At 44.6% G+C, this 23,499-nt stretch overlaps 1 protein-coding gene across 2 annotated transcripts in view; it reads left to right on the top strand.

Annotated features, from left to right (window-relative positions):
* The window catches only part of RIT2 (Ras like without CAAX 2), a 263,520-nt gene that overhangs the window by 50,193 nt on the left and 189,828 nt on the right, over positions 1-23,499 (top strand). For both annotated transcript variants that reach the window (XM_082242260.1, XM_082242259.1), the window contains exon 2: positions 19,583-19,639. In XM_082242260.1, the coding sequence (XP_082098386.1) occupies positions 19,583-19,639 (57 nt within the window). The remainder of the gene's footprint in view (positions 1-19,582; positions 19,640-23,499) is intronic.

Genomic DNA, 23,499 nt, shown 5'->3' with positions numbered 1-23,499 from the left:
TCTTGCCTTCAGCATTTTATCCATAAATGCATGGGGCGGGGAAGCATTTGAGAATCTAACACATCACCTCATGAGCTGCCATGAGTTGCAAAGATACTTCCAGAGGGATCTATGATTTGGAAAATTAAACATGAGGCATATCTAGGACTAAGGACCTGAATGCATTAGATGATAAATTTGGAGTTAGAAGAACAAATCACTTTCTTTGTCAAGAGTGGAACTGTGGAAATAGGAAGACTGAAAACAGACAAGCTTCTTACACAGGAAACCTCTCCCTTTTATTTGGTGTTTGTGGATGGAACTAGATATTATGGTAGAAAATGACAATTGTACTCCCTCTGTAGAATGCATGCAAAATTGGGAGGGGCACAGCTGTTTCTCAATTGATTTACACTGGGAGAGATAATTGCATGCTTAGGACTTTCTCATGGAAAGGAGGACTGTAAAGTACTTAGCATTGGATGGATCATGCACATTTAATTTATATTTTGATGCATATAAAGGGTACAAAATTGAATAATGTGTCGATTCCATCAGAGGGGAAAATAAAAGACCAAAAAACCTCCACTCGCCTTTTTTTTTTATTTCAGCATTTGTAGATTTCTGACCTTTTCAGCCACGCATAAAAGCTACAATGAATCACCTCCATGGTGCTTGAAGCACTCCCTCTCACCCTAGAATACATTCAACCATTGTTTCTTTTGTCAATATTTCATCCAAACAGAGCGCACACATCTGCAAGGCAATGTGAGCACCCTTTTGTTGGGAGCAGAATGGAGAGGATAAAGGGATAAGTAGCTATTTTATTTTATCTGAACCATAAATATAAGAGGAGCTCTTTATAAGGATTAAAAAAAAACCCAGTAGCTAATGCATAGTTTCCAACATTTCACAGTGGAAAGTAGGGACACTCTTCTGTATTTATAATGCCCCTAGTCTCATTGCTTGAATGCCCCAATACAAACCTTTTCACCAATAGGCGCTGTTAATAGAGTCCCCCCCCCCTGTCCCTGAATGCTTGGATAAAACAAGCACACAGTTTTCCTGTTGTTATTATCAAAAGATCAAAGTGAAGCTCACCAGCCACATCATAGGAAAAGGAAGGATATTTTAACTCCTTGCTGCCACTACCAGGGACCTCATAGTACCAGTGGTGGTAAGTGGGGTGGCATTTTGGTATGTTAGGCTGAGGGATCATGATTGTTTCAAGAATATCCAGTGAGCTCCAAGGTGGAATGAGGATTTGAACCTGGGTCACCCCAGTCCAACAATCCAACCATAATAACCACAGTGGAGCCAAATCCACGCCATACATTTAAAGCACGGTGATACAGTTTTGAACAACCATGGCTTCCCCAAAGAATTCTGGGACGTGTGGTTTGTTAAGGGTGCTGAGAGTTGTTAGGAGACACTAATTCCCCTCAGAGAGCGTTACGATTCTCAGAGTTCCCTTGGAAGAGGCATTGATTTTTTATCCCCACTGGGAAGTGTAGATCTGGGAGAGAAATACAAGCAGAGGCATACTTTGGCACCCTTGACAAGGGGCTGTATCGGAACCTCCAAAGCTGGGAGAGGCCACGGTCCAGAAAATCAAAAAGCGTGTTGCCTTTTGTGCTCCTCCAGTGACTCCCTCTGTGATCATCAGGGTCGTGTCTGCTCTGCTCCACCTCTTCCTCCTCCTTCTCCATTGGTCCCTCTGCCTGCCCGTCTTCCTGCCTCCCTCTCTCATTGCCTCCATTCACTGCTTTCCCTTCTCCCTTCCTCCCTCCCATTCAGTGGCGTAGCGTGGGGGGTGCAAGGGGGGCCGGCCGCACTGGGCGCAACATCTGGGGGGGTGCGCTCGCCGCCTCTGGAGTCGCCAAAGAGCCTCGGGCGCAGGCTGTAGCAGAGCCCCATGTCTCGCGGAACCGACGAGCTGGCAGCGGCTCTCAGCACTCGCCGCGGTCCCCGCGCGTCAGGGCTGCGGAGGGCGTGCCAGCCAGCCCCTCCTCACAGCCCCACCGCCGCTGCCACTGCCGCTGCAGCTGCTGGGCCATGTTGCATTTTCCTCGCCTCTCTGCCCTCCTCCTCCGGGCAAGCAGCGTCGTTTGGGCAGCAGCGCCAGCGGCAACTCGCCTCAGATCACCTGACGCGGCAGGTTAGGGGTTAGGGGGCGCAAATTACTTGCCTTGCCCTGGGTGCTGACAACCCATGCTGCGCCGCTGCTCCCATTTTCTTCTTCCTGCAACTCTTGCTGCCCCACCTCTGTTTCCTCCCCACTCCAAGTCCCACTGGATGTTCTGCTCGCACTTCTAATAGCATCCTTAGCCGACTGGGAAGGGAGCCCTGCATGGCTACTGTGATGGCCCACGCCAGTGATCAAATTCTTCCGTCAAGGCACTCCCAGGGCCTGGCCACCCAGAGCTGTGGAGGAGTGGTCCATGGAGTGTGCAGGCCGGTGGGCTCCTAGTCACTCCAAGTCAGAGTAGAGAGGCATGGTTTTTGCACCCTGCTGGGACTGCTCCCTTGGCAGAGGTCAACCTGGCCAACCCCTAGGTACACCCCTGAACACAAGTCTCAGCACCCTTGAGAAACTTCATCTCCCAGAATGATCACAATCAGAATTCAGTTCCAGAAACACCTCTCTCCCCACCGTCATTGCCTACTCTGCAGATCTTAAGGAGCAAAAGGCTTAAATGTTGTCCTTAATCCCATAGTCTTGTAGAGTTGGAAGGGACCCAACTTGTTATCTCGTTCAACCCCCTGCAAGACAGGAATCACAGCTAAGCACATACTTCTATCAAGATTCTGGTCTTCTGGTAGCCCAAACTTGTTCATTTGATCCTGCAGACCTTCTATTGCTTTCCCGTTTGTTCAGTTTTGACAGATGTTGCAATAGGTCAGAGGAGCAGTTTTAAGCAGAGGTATGATTTCTTTAGGGACGCGGGGTGGCACTGTGGGTTATACCACAGAGCCTAGGAATTGCTGATCAGAAGGTTGGCAGTTCGAATCCCCGTGATGGGGTGAGCGCCCATTGCTCAGTCCCTGCTCCTGCCAACCTAGCAGTTCAAAAGCACGTCAAAGTGCAAGTAAATAAATAGGTACTGCTCCAGCGGTAAGGTAAACGGTGTTTCCGTGCACTGCTCTGGTTCGCCAGAAGCGGCTTAGTCATTCTGGCCACATGACCTGGAAGCTGTACGCCGGCTCCCTCGACCAGTAAAGCGAGATGAGCGCTGCAACCCCAGAGTCGGCCATGACTGGTCCTAATGGTCAGGGGTCCCTTTACCTTTACCTATGATTTCTTTACCAGACCAATACGCTCTGGTTTTTCTATGCCTTCCCATGCACTCCAACCCCACAGAGTGCATGTTGTGGTTCAGCCTCACAGAGAAGCAACTCTGCTCCATTTGCAGAGTTTGTCAACTCCTGTCACAGCTGTTTCATCACTGCTTGAAGTCAAGGGTGTAATTTTATGTGGGAGAAAGCTTGGGAGACTACGGAATGGCTTGCGTTATCTGAAAAGACTTTATTTACCATTTCTCCCAAACAGTAATACATCTATTCAGAGAATATTGAGATCTTATTATATGGAATCATGTCAGCATTTAGAAAATTAGAGGTTTCTTTTTAAAACCTAGAATGAACTGATTTTTTTTTTTAAAAAAATCTTTTTAAAGATGATCACACTCACAATTTCTCACTGCTCAAGCTGGTTGTCTGGAGAAAATATGAGCAAAGGAGCAAAGGTTGAGCAAAGGAGAGGGAAGCCTGAGCTTAGAATGTGCCTGAACAGATTGTACTGAGAGCAAAATTCTAAGAAACATTTACAAGGCCAGGTGGAATCCTATTGGCCCCTTTTGTCACCTGATCCCTGCAGTGGTGGTAGATGCAATACCACCGCCAGGCCAAATGTGGTGCTCAGTGCAAGTCAGATGCACCCGATGCTCTGAAAAAGCTACACAGATGCATTGTGGACAAAACCAGTTACTGCCATGGTCCCCAGATGAAGACCCTCGGAGCCTTCAACTTGTGGCCTTTACATTATTTAAAAATGTAAAGCATTTGGATATTGCTTTTCAGCCCTCAGGGCCTCTCATTTAGGTAAATTCTTGGCATCCGATTTCCTCTCTGCATCAGCACCATAGCAGTTTAGCAGAATAGCGCTGTGTGGTGTAGTGGTTAAGAGCGGTATTCTCGTAATCTGGGGAACCGGGTCCGCGTCTCCGCTCCTCCACATGCAGCTGCTGGGTGATCTTGGGCTAGTCACACTTCTTTGAAGTCTCTCAGCCCCACTCACCTCACAGAGTGTTTGTTGTGGAGGAGGAAGGGAAAGGAGAATGTTAGCTGCTTTGAGACTCCTTAAAGGGAGTGAAAGGCAAGATATCAAATCCAAACTCCTCTTCTTCTTCTGTGAAGTGTAGCGGCAGCAGTGGTGGAGGATGTGGAGAGGACAAATTCCTGGAGGAGAAGGATAATAATGACTACTTGACATGATGGCCATGCTCTACCTCCATGGTCAAAAGCAGAAATGCTTCTGAATACTAGTTGCTGTAAGCCACAGAAGGAGAGAGTGCTCTTATATTCGGGTCCTGCATGAGATTTCCCACCAGCATGCAAGGAGTGCTTGCAGGGGCCAGGCCCTGTGACCAGTAGGGCTTAGCAGGACTGGGGCCTTCCTAAGTTTGTTCTGGAGAGGCAAGGCGTGGCCGCACAGGTGAGGCCACTTGGTAACTCACTGCACCTGGTGGCAAGAGCCAGGAAAGGATATAAGGTCAGCATTTCCCTTCAGCTCTTTGCCACAGCAACACATTTCCTGCCTTGCTGCGTTTGGCTTCTTGCTTCCTGATCCTTAGACCTCGGGTTCATGGCTCCTTGTTTCTTGACCCTCTGACCCTTGACTTCGTTACTCACTGCTTCCTGACCCTCATACCCCTGGCTTCTGGACTCTCATTCCTGCTCCCACCCCGCCATCTTGACCCTGGTCTGGATGTCCTCGGCTGGGACTTTGATCGCCCGTAGACCAGACCGTGACACAGCATCTGGTTACTCACTACGGCATCAGCAAGCTGGGCTAGATCCATCAGAGTTCTTCTGATGTTCTTATGGCTGGCATGGCCAAGAACCCTTGGTATCTCTGCTGAGGTGATTGGAAAAGAGGCAGAGGAAGATCTCTTTTCCATACCTTTGGGGGTGGGGTGTCATTGCCAATCAGACTGTGCCAGATGGGGATAGACTATAGACCTGAGTTGGTGAATACCCTCTTGATCAACCTCCGTTCATGCAACAACAACAAGAAGAAAAGTTTGGATTTGATAACATGCTTTATCACTACCGGAAGGTGTCTCAAAGCGGCTAACATTCTCCTTTTCCTTCCTCACTGATAACAAACACTCTGTGAGGTGAGTAGGGCTAAGAGACTTCAAAGAAGTGTGACTAGCCCAAGGTCACCCAGCAGCTGCATGTGGAGGAGCGGGGACGCAAACCCGGTTGACCAGATTACGAGTCTACCGCTCTTAACCACTACACCACATTGACTTCAAATGGCATTGGGAACTAGTGACGTGCTTTCAATGTGGACCCCATTTCTGCCACAGATTTACCTTAGGAACTTTAAGAAGAACCAAAGGCCCATCGAGTCCAGCATTCTCTTCTTGCAGTGATCAACCAGATGTCCAGATAGGAGGCTCACAAAGAGAAGCTAAACACAACAGCCACCTCAAGCCATCTCAAAACCATTGGAACCAGCTCTCCGTGCATTTGTGAATGCACCTGCCCTTCAGTCTGGTTTTCAAGTGGATATTTGATGTATATAATCCGTTCTGAGCCTGAAATACATTGACTGAAGTTTGGCGGCTGAAGCTGGGATTTGTTTCTATTCCTTATCTCGCTCTTCATTTGTTTTTGGCCGTTCTCCTTTACTACTGCCAGAGGGGGTTTTGTCAAACTGAGAGGCCGTGGCATGGATAAATATCTAACCAATTCTTTGCCAACAGAGAAAAGAGTTTAATAATTTGCTCCCACTGAGCCACTTTTATGGGGTAATTGCTACTCATTTCATTGAATTTCATCAGCTAAGCAGGATTCCACGGGCTTGTGATGTCTAAATGAGACCTCTTTGCAGGTCAGAACAGGGAGGGAGGGGGGAATCTTGTAGAAAATAGCATTTAATCTATATTGATCTAAAAGTGCTTTATGGTGTTAGAGGTCACCATATTGCTGTTGTCATGGGCTTGTCTCCGGAGAAATAAAACAAGGTCATTTTGATCAGCGATGGCCTTTAAGAACATAATGGTACCTCTCAGAGATCAGTAGGTGAAGTGGACAATAAGGTTCCACCGCCCTGCTGCCTAACTGCAGTTTCTCAGCAACCATCTGAAATGGACCTTTTCAATTTGCCCCAGAGGGGGAGAGAGGTTGCGACTGGTACAACCAGAGGCCGAAATCAGTTTGGGGGGGAAATGAACCACATATATTTATAATATATATATCAGCAGAAGACTGGTGAAAGCATTTCAGTTCATGAGAGATGCAAGCATGATCTACAAATAATATCAAAGGGAAAAATCAAAAGCACTTTATACATAAATGAGTCTTGAGGAAGGGACAATAGAAGTCTGTGCAAGGAGGAAAATGGGATACAGTGATTACACTGGAAAAGAAAGTGTGAAATTAAATCAACTGATATTAAAGCATTAGGGGAGGGATTCAATGTAGGACTAATTTGAAATCTCTTTCTAGTGTACCAGCTGTGCTAGTGAAATGGCTTAAGCAAGAAAAGATGCAGGAAGCCAGCAAGGTTCCCGTGGCTGATTGTGCAACAAATTGCTATATTGGTTGCACAACTGGTGGCTCAACAAGCTTCCAGTAGCACAACTGTTGCATTGGATTATAGATTCCACAATGCTGAATTACAACGTATTACCAAACTAAAAACCATGGAGATACCTGGTCTGAATACAGTCATACCTTGGATTACAGCCGCTTCAGGTTGCGTATTTTTGGGTTAGGGACCACCGAAACCCAGAAGTATGGGAATGGGTTACTTCTGGGTTTCGGGTCGTGCATGCGCAGAAGCACTAAATTGTGCTTTGCACATGTGCAGAAGTGTCAAATTGCAACCCGCGTGTGCGCAGATGCGGGTTGGGAACGCTGCAGGTTGTGAACATGCATCCCACATGGATCACGTTCGCAAACCGAGCGTCCACAGTAGAGACATTGGATTCTTATCTCATTATACATGATAAAGCTATTTTTGGCCATCTCATCCATTGCTTTTCCCTGTAAGACCAATTGCAGTCGTTAACAGTCATCAAGAGGTTTACCACACCTGTTTAGGGAAGTTTTTAATGTATGACATTTTAATGTATTTTAAATCTTTGTTGGAAGCCGCCCAGAGTGGTTGGGGAAACCCAGCCAGATGGGTGGGGTACAAATAAAAAATTATCATTATCATTATCGTTATCGTTATCGTTATCGTTATCATGATCATTATTATTATTATTAGCCAATCACCCATTCTGACCACCCTTCTAAGTAATACCCCTCCTCACCCTCTCACTATATATAAAGGTCTGGTTACTTCTGTTTCAATGTATCTGAAGAAGTGTGCATGCACACGAAACCTCATACCAAGAACAAACTTAGTTGGTCTCTAAGGTGCTACTGGACATTTTTTTATTATTATCTTATATATTTCTACTGCATCAGACCAACACGGCTACCTACCTGAATCTAGATTCCACAACCATCATTCTCATCCTTATACTTGGTCTTATCCATGTACACCCTTGACTCAGAGCCACTGGACTTGTGCAACTTCATTCTTTCTTCACACTAAGGGGCATTGTGGCAGAGCTTCTACAAGCCCTAGTCACCACAGCAGCAATCTTTCCCCACTTTTCAGAATCCAGAGGTCCAGGCCAAGATTAATCTTGGTTCTCTCTTTTGCAAGAAGGAACAAGCGGATGGTTTATGAGTCTTTTAAGTTATGAGCCACAGCTTCTGCTCAGTAGCTCTGTTGGCATTGCCCTCAGTACCCCTAGACTCTTGAAATGCAAGTAACCCATTTTCTTCCATTGTTGTCCTTGTCCTAAATGGAAATTATTGCAGCCTGGCTCTTCTGCGGAGAAAAAACAGTTTGCAGATGCAAGGTGATTGAGACTGTTTTGTGTCTTTATTATCCCACTAGCAATTGTGATGGACCTATTTTGGCCCATGGGGCAGTGGTCCTTCATTGATGCTTTCCTGAGAGTCTACAAAATGGGCAGTTGTTTGAGGAGGTGATGGAAAACCAACCTCAGCAGTCTCTCAGTTGATCTTCCCTGGCACCCATCTTTCACTCCTGGAATCTGTTAATTCTGCCTCGTGTGAAGAAGTCCTTCTTTTCTTGGTTGCTCAAAATATCCTCCAGGTCTCCCAGGTGACACCCATTCATGAGATGCGCAACCAAACTCCACCCTCTTTGTATGTATGTGGAATGGCCAGGCTGGCGGAGCATTTTTTAATTTCAAAATTTCAATTTAGACTTAACGTGACATGATTTGCAGCCTTCCTCCCCCCCCCCCGCCGGATCATTTCTTGGAGCGGGGAGGGTTAACCGTCTGATCGAAAAGGTTACAGATGAACAAGATTAAACATTTATTGCCGTGTTAATAAATGATTGCACCTGCGGTGGAGGCAAATATAAATGTTAAGGGGCCTCATTATAAATTCATAGCAGCTCTGCAAGGATAACTGTTTAAAGAAGTCTCCCCCCCCCCCGTCAGTCTGGATACACAATGTGGGGAAGAGGGCTTGCTCAATACATTTTGCTGCCTGAGGTGAGCCAGCAAATGGAGTCTTCCCTCAGAATACTGGGATCTGTAGTTTGTTAAGGGTACTTGATGGATAGGGAATATAAGTCCCTGGGACCAGATGAAGCCTTTCAGACCTGTCTGTTTTGCATCCTCCATGAGTGTTTTTGACTTAAATGCGTCTTTGAGTGCCTAATGCTTCTCGCTTGTGTGGTGTAGTGGTTAAGAGCGGTAGTCTCGTAATCTGGTGAACCGGGTTCGTGTCTCCGCTCCTCCACATGCAGCTGCTGGGTGACCTTGGGCCAGTCATACTTCTTTGAAGTCTCTCAGCCCCATGCACCTCACAGAGTGTTTGTTGTGGGGGAGGAAGGGAAAGGAGAATGTTAGCCGCTTTGAGACTCCTTAAAGGGAGTGAAAGGCGGGATATCAAATCCAAACTCTTCTTCTTCTTCTTGCCTGAATGGAGGATAGACAGGGATGCACGAGTGTGAAGAAATTAGCCTACTTGTCAGATGGTAGTAGTGGTTGCTCGTGAGTAACCAGTCAGGACTCTGACCTGTCTTTTACAGGTTTTATTTCGGTGTGAAACTATTTACAGTGTAGAACCACAAAAACTCATGTCTGCCTCAATCGCTAGCAGAATCCGGGAGTGGTCCTTTCCGCATCCTCCCTCAACATAAGAGCTTAGTCACCCCCCAGCCTTTTCCTTCCTTCTTTGCTTTTTACACCTCTGCGCAAGGTGGGCAGAAGAAGAAGAGTTTGGATTTGATATCTCTCTTTATCACTACCCGAAGGAGTCTCAAAGTGGCTAACATTCTCCTTTCCCTTCCTCCCCCACAACAAATACTCTGTGAGGTGAGTGGGGCTGACAGACTTCAAAAAAGTGTGACTGGCCCAAGGTCACCCAGCGACTGCATGTGGAGGAGCGGAGACGTGAACCTGGTTCCCCAGATTACAAGTCTATTGCTCTTAACCACTACACCACACTGGCTCTTGAAGAGGCGTGCTTCCTTCCTGGCTGGCTTGGCCAGGAGCGGTGCTGAGGCCCTCAGCAGCATCCTCTAGCCCTTTCCCCTCCTTTACCCAGGAGGTGTGGCTTTTCCTGTGGAATTATGATGGCGTCCGGCACATTTCAGAGGTTTCCTGTATCCCAACTGCCCCTCTGCCTCCCTTCCCTGTTCCGATGGCAGTCCCCTGACACTACTGTATAAAAATAAAACAGGAAGCGCTAACTTCTAGCAGTGAGAAAGGCAGCTTAATCAGCAATCCTAACGGTGTTCCTGTGCTCAGTTTATTAGAACGAAAGCATATAAAACCAGCATCAAATAAACCTCCAGTTTCACCACAGAAAATGAGAAAAATCTGCCTTCTTTCCCACCTCTGTCACTGAAGCAGCTGCCTCACCAAGGCTCATAATAGTGCCAGTTCTGTTTGGGCAACACACCTATGACTCCCACCTGGGTGGCAGGGAGTGTGGGCAAGTTTGGTTTGGTGGTGTTCCCCTTGAATGAGAGACAATGCGGCCTAGACCCACATACCTATCAGACCACCTCTCCTGGTATGCCCTGCAGAGGACCTTAAGGTCCACAAATGACAACATTTTGGAGGTTCCAGGTCACAAGGTGGTTAGATTGGTCTCAGCTAGGGCCAGGGCCTTTTCAGTACTGGCCCCGACTTGGTGGAACGCTCTGTCACAAGAGACTAGGGCCCTGTGGGACTTGACATCTTTCCACAGGGCCTGCAAGACAGAGCTGTTCTGCCTGGCCTTTGGTTTGGACTCAGTCTGACCCTTATGTTTCCCTTCCCTTATGGTTTTGATCTATGGGCTATTTTTGAAATGAGGCTGCATTTTAAATTGCATTTTAACCTGTATTTTAAATTATTGTTTTGTTTTTTCCCCCTATTATGTTTTTACTGTAATTTTACTGGTGTTAGCCACCCTGAGCCTGGCTCTGGCTGGGGAGGGCAGGGTATAAATAAAAATTATTATTATTATTATTATTATTATTATTATTATTATTATTATTATTAGTGTTGTACTTGCATCACTACATCCCCTCCAAGTGTACTGTTTTAAGTGGGACATCTCATATTGACAGGCCATCCCAGCTTCTGATTCCTGTCTAGGATATCCCATTTTGGCTCCTTTGCTCTGGCCAGAATGTGGGACCCAAAGATGGGCATTTGGGGTTCTGTGCTGCAGCGCACAAATTAATTAATTTTTATAATGAATGATTTTAGAATGTTGTTTATGTTGTACTTTTGTATTGTTTTATTGTTGTTAGCCGCCCTGAGCCCGGCTTTGGCTGGGGAGGGCGGGATATAAATAAAATTTATTATTATTATTATTATTGGCTCACACCAGAGTGCAGGACCAAAAAATGGGGGGGGGTGTCAGTGGCAGAAGAAGCTGCTCAGGTGTTTGGGGTGGTGCGCCCAGGGGCGGGGCGAGCCACCCATAGGGGCAGGGTGCACCACAGGGCCTCTTGAGTCTGCCTGCCTCCTCCCACTCAGCCACCCTACAGCTGGGGGCTGGGGCCAGCATTTTGTCACCCCCCTCAGTGGTGACACCCAGGGTGGCCCGCACCCACCGTGCCCCCCTTCCTCTGCCCCTGGGGAGAATTACCTTGACCTTGCCACTCTTCCTCCTTCTGTCACGGGGCTTCCAGGAGCTGGCTTCCGGAAGTATGATTGCAGCATTGGCAGAGGAGGAGAAATCTGTAACTTCCCCTAGACTGTTCTTTGCTGGTGGAGCATCTCCTGAGGCAATGGAGGAGGAGGAGGCCATCAGATGCCAGCAGACAAAGGTGGGAGGGGAGAGGGAGAGGTGAGCAGCCAAGCGAGCGATGGGGTCAGTGGGAGGGTGGGTTGTTCCAATTTGCCCTCTTAAAAGGTTGGGGGATATGTCACTACAGTGGTGCTCCACAAGACAAATGCCTCACAAGACGGAAAACTCGCTAGACGAAAGAGTTTTCCGTTTTGGAGGTGCTTCGCAAAATGAATTTCCTATAGGCTTGCTTCGCAAGACGACAATGTCTTGCGAGTTCCTGCTGGTTTTTTTCCCCTCCCCCCCTTTTTCTAAGCCGCTAAGCTGCTTATCAGCTGATCCGATCAGCAGATAAGACGCTGATAGCGCTAATCCGCTAATCCTTCAATGGGCTTGCTTCGCAAGACGAAAAAACCACTAGACGAAGAGAATCACAGAACGGATTCTTTTCGTCTTGCGAGGCACCACTGTATTTGGGATGCACCTAGGCCTTAGACTATAATCTGTGTCCCCAACCTCCCAGCTTTCTACAGTGATGCCAGGTGGTGGTGCTAGGATGTTGTCTGGGTGGGAAGTTTTGCAAGCTCCAGACTGGTGTAGCAACTGGGCCTTGAATGGACTTGCTGCCATCTTGCAATGGCAGAGTGACTGGTTTGTACCACTTCAGGACTTTCTTCTAGGCCAGACATGTCCAAAGTCCGTTTCGGGGGCCTAATCCAGCCTGACGTTTGATTCAATGTGGCCCCTGTGGCAGTTTTTTTCCTGGGGTAAAATCAGCAACTTCAACCCTAAAAAAAGCTCAATGACTTCAGTTTTAAAAAATGATTAACAACTGGGGTTGGCCCTTTGGTTGGCCCTCAAGGCCCTTCACTTCATCAAATCTGGCCCTCTTTGAAAAAAGTTTGGACACCAGTGGAAGGCCTGGAAACGATGCCTTATGAGGAACGGCTAAGGGAGCTGGGCATGTTTAGCCTGGAAAAGAGGAGGTTAAGGGGTGATATGAAAGCCATGTTCAAATATATAAAAGGATGTCACATAGAGGAGGGAGAAAGGTTGTTTTCTGCTGCTCCAGAGAAGCGGACACGGAGCAATGGATCCAAGCTACAAGAAAGAAGATTCCACCTAAACATTAGGAAGAACTTCCTGACAGTAAGAGCTGTTCGACAGTGGAATTTGCTGCCAAGGAGTGTGGTGGAGTCTCCTACTTTGGAGGTCTTTAAGCAGAGGCTTGACAACCATATGTCAGGAGTGCTTTGATGGTGTTTCCTGCTTGGCAGGGGGTTGGACTCGATGGCCCTTGTGGTCTCTTCCAACTCTATGATTCTATGATTCTAGTCTTTGCCTGTGAATAGCCCACCACTGTGTCCCCTGTCCACAGGTTTGATGGGAAGAAAATGGAAGCCAACATTGATCGAGTGACTCTCACATCGCTCCGTCAGCAGTAGCTGATGAGAGGCCAGGTCAGCCCAGTGGTTGGATTACCCCATCAGATTATGAGTTTTCTGTTAGAGTGAATTTAGATGGGCTTTTGCTCAGATCAGGTTAAGGCTGTCTTTATGTTCTTCTTGTACTGTTAAGCAAAAACAAAATAAAGAGAGAAAATGTCTGTCTGGTAGGAGGGCATGGCATTGATCTCTGTCTACAGTTGGATAGTATAGTAATAGACAAATCTGTTGCTGATGACATGCCTTTTGGTTTCATCAGAATATTAAAATCCTGTGCAAAACTGCACCTATGTATAAATTAGGGACACTTATCTCTGAATTATATATGCAGCAGAAGAGGCTGCTGTATTAAAATGAGGCTTTTAAATGAGAATGAGTAAATGAAATACATGGGTAAGTCTGGAATTGAAATAAATACATAAAGATGCAGAGGAGAACGACTGTAATAAATGGTATGTTTATTGTACCAAAGGGAGAAAAAAAGAATATTCCATTTGAATTGTTGTCATTATTTCCTAAAATCTTGAATTGCAAGTCATCATATAGATATTTAATGAATATTTGATAAGGTTTTGAAGACCTCTCTGTTTCGAAGGCATGATTTAATTTCAAGCTGCTCAATAAAAATAGATAACTGTTTTAGACGGTTGGGTGACTTCTTTAACCCTTGTGCTGCCAGTGATTTGCCAATTGTCTCAAATATCTGAAACATTTAGCTTCCTCTCTTCAGATTCTGCAACAAGAACACCACAAGTCTTCCATGCAAATGAGAAGAAGCATTCAGTATGGGCACAGTAAAAGAAGAAGAAGAAGAAGAAGAAGAAGAAGAAGAAGAAGAAGAAGAAGAAGAAGAAGAAACTTCAGCATTTTTTTCAGTCCCATGCATTTGTGAACAATCTTTCCTCCTGTTGTATTGCAGAGTGGATGGGGAATAACTCAGCAGTGAAACATGTGCTAGGTTAAATCCCCCCAATTCTTGATTGTCGCCAATTTGTTGTTGTTGTTTAGTCGTTTAGTTGTGTCCGACTCTTCGTGACCCCTTGGACCAGAGCACGCCAGGCACTCCTGTCTTCCCCTTCCTCCCGCAGTTTGGTCAAACTCATGCTGGTAGCTTCTAGAACACTGTCCAACCATCTCGTCCTCTGTCGTCCCCTTCTCCTTGTGCCCTCAATCTTTCCCAACATCAGGGTCTTTTCCTGGGAGTCTTCTCTTCTCATGAGGTGGCCAAAGTATTGGAGCCTCAGCTTCAGGATCTGTCCTTCCAGTGAGCACTCAGGGCTGATTTCCTTCAGAATGTATAGGCTTGATCTTCTTGTGGTCCATGGGACTCTCAAGAGTCTCCTCCAGCACCATAATTCAAAAGCATCAATTCTTCGGCGATCAGCCTTCTTTATGGTCCAGCTCTCACTTCCATATATCACTACTGGGAAAACCATAGCTTTAACAATACGGACCTTTGTAGGCAAGGTGATGTCTCAGATTTTTAAGATGCCGCTTTTTAAGATGCTGTTGCCAATTACAGAAGCACAATTCTCAATTTGTTCCTGTAGCAATTTCATGTCACATTGTGCAAGGAATTTCAGTTGCCACGAAGTTGCAAAATATTATGCTGCAAATGTGAATGTCCAGCCATGTATGTTTACCTGTTAAGGAATTATGTTAAGGAATTACCTGCAACAATCAGAATCTAAGCATCAGTCTAATCCACCATCCTATTTTCAGGAATAGTCTTCAAGTTGCCTTTGGGAAGCCCACATAAAGGGTGTGGAGACCCAGATCATTATGTCCATAGTATTTTTTATTCAGGGATAGGATGCATATGTCCATAGAGACATGCAAATGGATTTCCAGAATGGTGTACAGTGTTCTAGATTTGGAATATAGATAAGAGTGAATGCGCTCTTTTTGGGCAAAGCAACCCTCCACCCCTTGAAGAAATATTCTTAATAGGGTTATTTGGATCCTTTGTATCAGATTTAATGGGGGGGGATTAACACATTTGATTAGAATGGAAGAAAGAAATCAAAGATGGGATGAATTCACAGTAGATTGGTTGCATTTTTGAAAACATTCTAGTGCATCATATCAAAACATGCAATTTTGCAGAAAGTTATATTTAATTAGAGCATATCAAAAAGAGGAAGATCTAGTTTTGATGTAATCCATGTTGTAGTAAGAATGGATCAACTTTTGTTTTTATGTCATTTAGATGGTTGCAATTTTTCTTATATTTCTTTATATTAAAAAAGAAGAAAGGAAGAATGCTTTTTTGTGCAAATTAATGCTGATTGGGGAACATAAGGTACAGGTCTTCTCTTTTTTATAAATATTTTATTAAGTTTTAACAATAAAAGAAATTTCAAGAAAAATACAAAAACAAGAAAAATACAAAGTCACAAAATACAATACAAAAATACAAACATTAAACACAGCGAAAGAAGAAAAAAGAAAAAAAGGAAAAAAGATAAAAGATAAAAGAACAAAAATTCCCTCTTTCTTAATTTTCATCTTCAATTAACTTATTTTCCCGACTTCCTCATGTTTCCCGTTCTTGTATCCCTTTTTAGAAATTTATTCAGCAATTTCATATTCTAACAATTTGTCTATTATTATTTCAATCTTACATTTTACTTTGTTGCTAAAGCCCCAGAAATCGTTTCAATGTCTTTAACATTCATAGATTTTACAGTGTTTCTGCAAATAAATTTTAAATTTTCTCCAATCTTCTTCCACTGACTCTTCCCCCTGGTCTCGGATTCTGCCAGAGGGACAGGTCTTCTCAATGGTGGTCCCACAGTTGCCCCTTGTACAGTTCAGGGATTTATTTATTCATTGCACTCGTCACCTTTTAGCCTCTCAGAAGGGCTTACATAAACATCCAGTGGCCAGTGATGGTTTTGGTTGTTATCCCTTGAGAAAGAACACCAACTCTTCTCCTTCCCACACCCAGATTAGATCCTGTGACAATATCTAGGCCAGGAGGAGAGGACAGTTATTCCTCAGACAGCTGCCTTCTTAGCTGTTAGAATCCTCACAGCTTTTAAACATCCCTCAAAAAATCAATAGTTTTGAGTTACTTTCAGCTGTTAATAATAATCAATTTCTGATTATTAAATGGCTATATCATTACTGGTTTTAAATCACGTAATTCCTGATGGTTTCATTGGATTTTTTATTTTTATTTTTTAAAAAATGAACATTGAGCCGGATTGTGGGATATATGTTTTTTAACTGCTATTTAAAATGATGGTCTTTCATTGAATTGTATTTTACTGAATATTGTATCTGCTTTTTGCTTGCTCTCCCTGCTCTGCAAGCCATATCGGGAGGGCTTTGCCCAGAAAGGCAGCCTGGAAACATTAAAATAAAATGGAATAAATAAACTGCTCAAGCCAATGCTGTTTTTTTTAAAAAAATGAAATGCACAAAATGCTTTGGGATCCTCACTGCTTTTGCCTCCTAGACACCAGAGCTTTGTGATCTTCTAAACAATCACAGCTACCGACTTTGGGGATGCTCTGGGGTTGAAATCCCTGTTGCGTTCCCTTCACTTTTAGAAAATGTATCAAATGTGCTCGTGGGCAGCCAGGTGGGAGTTCATGCCTTAACTTTCTGATGGACTTCTCTGCAGTTTGCGATGATTCTTCTCCTGGCCATTGATTTCCTATCAGAAAGACTTGGCGCAATAACCGTGTGCATATATATAATAAATGATGGCTACCAAAAGGCTGAACGACGTGCGCTTTGTGAGCACTCCATGCTACCTGGATTTTTATTGATTGCAAGGGGGCGGGTTGTGCTACAAGGGACAGCAATAAAGCTAAGAAGACAGATGAGATGCATTTTGAATGATGTGAGTAGGCAGCGACAGTCTTGTATATTCATAGTCTTGCCCTGTTGGCATCTGAGGCCTGCAGAGGGATGAATGAATTGTAGGTTCTTCACAGTGATAGAATGGACTGTACCACACCAGCTGCAGGGGTGATTGGAATTTCTGTGCATTTGGAAAAAATGGTGAAATTAACTAATACAGTGGTACCTTGGGTCTCAAACTTAATCCGTTCCGGAAGTCGGTTCCAAAACCAAAGCATTCCAAAACCACGGGGCGCTTTCCCATAGAAAGTAATGCAAAATGGATTAATCCGTTCCAGACAACCCCTAAAACAGCAATTTAACATGGATTTTACTATCTAACGAGACCATTGATCCATAAAATGCAAGCAATTAACAATATAATGCAGTCACACAATCAATCAGTAGCTGAAGTGGGTTCCACATAGTCGCAAAAACAAACAAAAAAAAGGGCCACAAAAACGCAAAATAAATAGCAAAAACAGACAGACCTCAGCGTAACACTCAAAAGAGAAGCCTGGCACTCAAAACGGAGCACGTTCGGCTTCTGTAAAAAGTTCGCAAACTGGAACACTTCCAGGTTTGCAGTGTTTGGGTTCCAAGTTGTTTGAGAACCAAGGTACCAAGGTAGACAAGTCAATAGTATGCTTAAATGAATCTAAGAACATAAGAAGAATGCTTCTGAATTAGGCCAAAGGCCCATCTATTCCAACATCAGGAAACAAAGTCCTTGAAAAATAAACTATACAGTGGTACCTTGGGTTACAGACGCTTCAGGTTACAGACGCTTCAGGTTACAGACTCCGCTAACCCGGAAGGAGTACCTTGGGTTAAGAACTTTGCTTCAGGATGAGAACAGAAATTGTGTGGCCACAGCGGGAGGCCCCATTAGCTAAAGTGGTATCTCAGGTTAAGAATAGCTTCAGGTTAAGAACGGACCTCCAGAATGAATTAAGTTCTTAACCCGAGGTACCACTGTACTTGCTCTTCTCTGTGACATCTGTTGAAGGCAAGATTTCTGCATCAGTCTGTTTTTAAGGTTTTTAATTTATTATCGTTACAGTAACAATCCAAAACTATTAATAAAATGCAGAACTGGTGCTTTCCCCAATGCCATGTGATGTTTGTTCCTTTTGCCCCTAACAGATTGCCTGAGTGAATAGAGGTTGGCAGGGGTTGGGGAGAAGGTTCCTCACCTGTACTCTGGGATCTGTGTAAATTCTCAATCCTAGAGAAATTATTCCCCTGCCTCTATTTTCTGGTAGAAACTGGACTGCAAACATTCTGGCCCCCTTGTCTTCCTGACCATTTAGAACATCCATGGCTATTCCACATCATCATACCCATCAGTCAGTTGAGCCAATCAGCTCCAGAGGTTGCATAACATCACTAGTCTAGTAGAGTGGTACCTCGCAAGACGAATGCCTCGCAAGACGGAAAACTCGCAAAACGAAAGGGTTTTTGGTTTTTTGAGTTGCTTCACAAGACGATTTTCCCTATGAGCTTGCTTCACAAGACAGAAACGTCTTGCAAGTTTGTTTCCTTTTTCTTAAAACCGTTAATACAGTTGCGACTTGACTTTGAGGAGTAACTCATAGCACATGGTGTGGTAGCCTTTTTTGAGGTTTTTGGAGACTTTGGTGATTTTTGAAGCTTTTCCAAAACTTTTCCGCCACCATGCTTCGCAAGACAAAAAAAACCGCAAGACGAAAAAACTTGCGGAATGAATTAATTTCGTTTTGCGAGGCACCACTGTATACAGTATTGTAGGTTACTGAAAACAGGAATGAGAAGCATTAGGCTGAAGATTTTGTCTGCAACTTTCTTTCATTTCCAGTCTGGACAAGTTATGGATATTCATGAAATATGTATGTGTGCTGGTCACTTTATAATAATAATAATTTATTATTTATACCCTGTCCATCTGCTGGGTTTCCCCAGCCCCTCTGGGCAGCTGCCAACCAAATATTAAAAACAATACAGCATCAGACATTAAAAACTTTCCTAAACAGGGCCGCCTTCAGTTGTCTTTTAAAAATAAAATAGTTGTTTATTGCCTTGACATCTGCTGGGAGGGCGTTCCACAGGGCAGGCGTCACTACCGAGAAGGCCCTCTGCCTGGTTCCCTGTAACTTCACTTCTTGCAGCGAGGGAACTGCCAGAAGGCCCTTGGCGCTGGACCTCAATATCCGGGCTGGATGATGGGGGTGGAGACGCTCCTTTAGGTATACAGGATCAAGGCTGTTTAGGACTTTAAAGGTCAGCACCAACACTTTGAATTGTGCTTGGAAACATACTGGGAGCCAATGAAGATCTTTCAGGACCAGTGTTATATGGTCTCGGCAGCCACTTCCAGTCACCAGTCTAGCTGCTGCATTCTGGATTAATTGCAGTTTCCGAGTCACCTTCAAAGGCAGCCCCACGTAGAGTGCATTTCAGTAGTCCAAGTGGGAGATAACTAGAGCATGCACTGTAGGAAAACAAATGTGTACAATAACAAATATATTAACGAAGTGCAGAGCTGAGGAGGGAATATAACTCACTACTTATCAAGGTCAAGGTGTGAGTCAGGAATTTTTTTAAAAATCTGCCATTGAGATTTTCAAAAAAACTCCATCCCTGAATAGGGCTGCACTCTGTTTTTCAGTTATTCAGAAATGCAAACTACTTGGTTTTGGTTTTTCTGAGCTGTGTATCACAGCTGCTAATCATTGACTCATCATTTCCATCTCTTTCTGTTTCCCCAGCGATGACAATGCAGTTTATCAGCCACCGGTTCCCCGACTACCATGATCCCACCATAGGTAAGTTAAACCCTCTTTCTTACACCAGCACTTTGGGCCGTGGAGCGATGAGAAATTGGGCTTCTAACTCCTGAAAAGGTTTCTCATTGATTGCATCCCCTTTATCCAAGTGACTCATTAATTAACCAATTAAATGGAAATACATTTGCATATAAATCGGCACCTGAATATCATTTCCACGTTCGAAATTCTGAAGGGAGCACAAGATTGCCTGCAGCATGATAAACCAAAGCTACTACATGTGGTTTGAAGAAATGGCTCCCTTTAGGATTTCCTTGCTGTTTAGTACATCATGAACACACTGGAACTAAAATAGCCTTGAAAAATAGGGGAAGGGGACCGTGATCATGACCATGCTAGCATATTGGTACCCAGTGTTTTATGAACTCAACTTTTAGTTGATTAATCTGCTAATGATACAAATGAAAAGCTATAGCCCTGGTTGAAATGATTCATGGCCATTGTGTTAGAATTAACTGCACAGTCCCTTTATGTATGAGCAGAGGCATATCTAAGCTCCCTTGCACTCTTCAAAGCCATGGGCCAGAAACTTTAAAAGCTTGCTTTTCAACACCTTTTGTGCTCCAAACCAGATTTCTCCGCAAAGGCACCCAGCTGTCCAGGGCAGTAGAGGAGCAGTCCAAGGAGCATGTTAGTGGATGGGCTCCTAGTCACTCTGAGCCAAAGTGGAAAGGCACAATTTTTGTGTACTTCCCAGGCCTGCGTCCTTGGCAGGGACAAACCTGGCCAACCCCTGGGTATGCTGCTGTGTGTGACTCAGACTCCATGCTCTTCCTTCTCAGCTTAGATCTTCTTTTAGGGTCCTGCCATGGAGCTGTATATAACCCAGTTAAGTAAAGCAGTTTGTTACCAACACCTGTGTGCAGCCTGAATATCTGAAAGGTTCAATAGGCAAGGTTTCCAATGTGAACTTTGTGAAACCTTCAAAAATTCAAAATGGCAGTTACTTGGCCGGGGATTTCGGGAGATGCCTAGCAGTAAAATTAGCTTTCAAGTTGGTGTTTCAGAATCCAGCGTTTTTGTGTTTATCAAGGGGAGGCAGGCATTTTAGGCCTGTGGGCACATTTGGATTGTTGAGCGAGTCCTATTGGCACCACCTGCTCTGGCAATTTCTCTCCCTCTTCCCCTCAGATTTGCTCCCCCTCAAACAGAAAATGAGCTAGAGCACACCCATGCAAACACTTCACATTTCCTAAGGACCTATGTAAAAGTCATATCTAGAAGAAGCCTTGAAAAGCACATTAAAGAGGAAGTTGGAAAGGGCTACTCTCTTGCCACTTCCTTCTTCAGCTCTATGTACTTTTCAAAGGAGAACAGGGTAACCACGCTCACCACCTCTTGCATGACCCAAGAGGCAATGGTGTGGTGCGTCAGAGACTTTGTCGGCACCAGGGGAAGACCTCAAGTACACCACTGAGCCCATGGGCTCCTTGAGGGCAACCTCTGATGTAGCTACTAAGTGTGAACTGCCAGCAAAAAGGATGCCACTTCTGTATACATACCAGCTCACAGTTTGACCAACAGAAACACTGCAAGTCATTCATAAAAGACTAAATGAAACGGTTTGGAATAGTCCTTCTCTGAGTATCTGAATCTCTTTTTAAAGGCCATTGACTTTTTAAAGTCCATTGACTTTTTAAAGCCCGTTGGCAAAACCGCTTTTTTTATTTAAAGCTTGGTCAAGGTCAAGTGGGGAGGAAGCTTATAATTTTTCATGTAAACAATCTAGATCCTACACCTACGAAAGCTGAATTTTCCAGCCTGTGTGTAATGTCAGCACTGAGAATTTAACTTCCATTCCATAACAGAAACTGTTTTCTTTCTTTCATAAGTCATTAATTTATTCAGGCCAGGAGTTGTTGAGAGCCCCAGAGCCCCATCCCCAAGCTTCCAAATATATATTTGCAACCATAATAAGGACTAGAAGCCTGCTTGTTTGTTATGATTCTCAGGAAGATGAATCCTGAGCCATTTCCCGTATTGTGTCTCCTTTCCCGCTCTGTACTCCTCTAGAAATGTGATATGTTTTTCCAGCCTTCCCCACAATGCTATCAAGGAAAGGCCAGACCAAATTGTAACCCTGTGTCTTTTGAGTCCTCTGAATTATTGGTTTGCAATTGCCGCTGCAACAGCATTCTGTGGCAACAGCAACATCGGATGTCACTGTCCATCAGGCCCTTTTGCTTGATCCCAAAGATGGTGGGCATTGTTATAAATTCCTAGTATCACCTTTAAAAGGGAAGAGTGAGTAATGACCCCAGAGGTACCCTTCTGGATGTCCACAGGGCACATTCATCACTTTGGATTAACATTGCTGAGCATTCGGTGCTGACAGATGGCTGAGAGCAAACATTTATCTGGCTATAAAAGGAGATGGCTTTAAGAGAATGAAAGACAGAAGTTTGCTGCACTCTGTTTTCTTTGAGCTTTAACCATTTCCTCATCTTTCACACTTCAGATCTGCAGGAAAGAAAGGCTCATTGAGAACAGAACACCCAGACAACTGGTGGGGTGTGGGATGGAGATTTTGCTTTTGCACTAGTTGACAGAAAAGTAGAGAGGCTAAGACAACCCCCTTAAGCTAGTTTGGGGCTCAGGACCACAATGCCTCAAGGACCACCTCTCTCCATATGAACCTACCTGGATCCTGTGAACATCCTCTGAGGCCCTTCTTCATGTGCTCACTCCACAAGGAGTCTGGAGGGTGGCAACACAGGAATGGGCCTTTTCTGTGGTGGCTCCCCATTTGTGGAACGCTCTCACCAGAGAGGCTTGCTTGTCACTTTCATTATACACCTTTAGGTGCCAGGCGAAATTGTTCTGCTACAACCAGGCCTTGGGCTGATTAACATCCTATAACCTTTCAAATGTGTTTGTGGGATGGTGTGAGAGGAAGGGAGTTGTTGCTTGTGGTGGTTGTTATGTATTTTGTGCTTTTATCTTGTATTTTTGTGTTGCGAATCTCCTTGAGATCTACGGATGAAGGGCAGCATACAAATTTTAATAATAATAATAATACTGAAAATGTTTAGTTAATTGGTTAGCACAGAGTTTAAAACTTAGATTAAAACATCATTGGGGCAGCATTCATGATGCAAAGGCCTCTTGATGTAAAATCATTTTAACCTGACATCTAAATTTTGGCAAGGATGTTGACTGTAGTTCCATAAAGTTGGGTCCACTAGGCTGGAGTCACAACTCTCATTGACACAAGTAATGCTTCTGGACCATGGAGGACCAGTATTAGATCTCCCCCAGATGATCTTAGTGATCAATTGGAACATGCAGGGCAAGGTGGTCTTTAAGATACCCTGGGCCTAAGTTGTCCAGCAGCTTCGACACTGGTACAAGAACCATGAACATGACCCAGTATCAGATGGGAAGCCAGTGCAGGTTATTTAACACTACTGGTGGTTGTTCCCATCACCAGTCTAGCCAGGGCATTCTGCAGTAGCTGAAGTTTCCAGACCAGACCCTAGGGCAGCCCCACATAACGTGTATTTCAGTAGTCCAGGCTATGCATGAGTTAATGTGATCAGGTTGTCCCTGTCAAGGAGTTGTTGTTTACTTTAGGTGACTACATGAATTTGTCCTGGGGTTAATCTCTGTGTTTGCTTCCAGATTCTGGGCTCTGCCTGCAAGTGTTCCAAATATTCCTAGGCTCTGCTTCTAGGCACATAGCAAATTGATGAAAAATCCTCCAGTTCCAACCCTAGATCTGATACAGGGCTCAGGCTGTCCATCCCAGCACCTGCCCAGATACCAGAATTTTGTATGAGACGACAGCCTAATCTTAAAGTGTTTTCCCCACAAAGAAGAAATATGTTGACTTCTGTACA

The sequence above is a fragment of the Podarcis vaucheri genome, assembly GCF_965113315.1.
Source record: "Podarcis vaucheri genome assembly, chromosome: 11".
In the NCBI taxonomy this organism is placed as follows: Eukaryota; Metazoa; Chordata; class Lepidosauria; order Squamata; family Lacertidae; genus Podarcis; species Podarcis vaucheri.
Note: the sequence above shows the minus strand (reverse complement) of the source record. Positions and strands in the feature narration are given on the sequence as shown.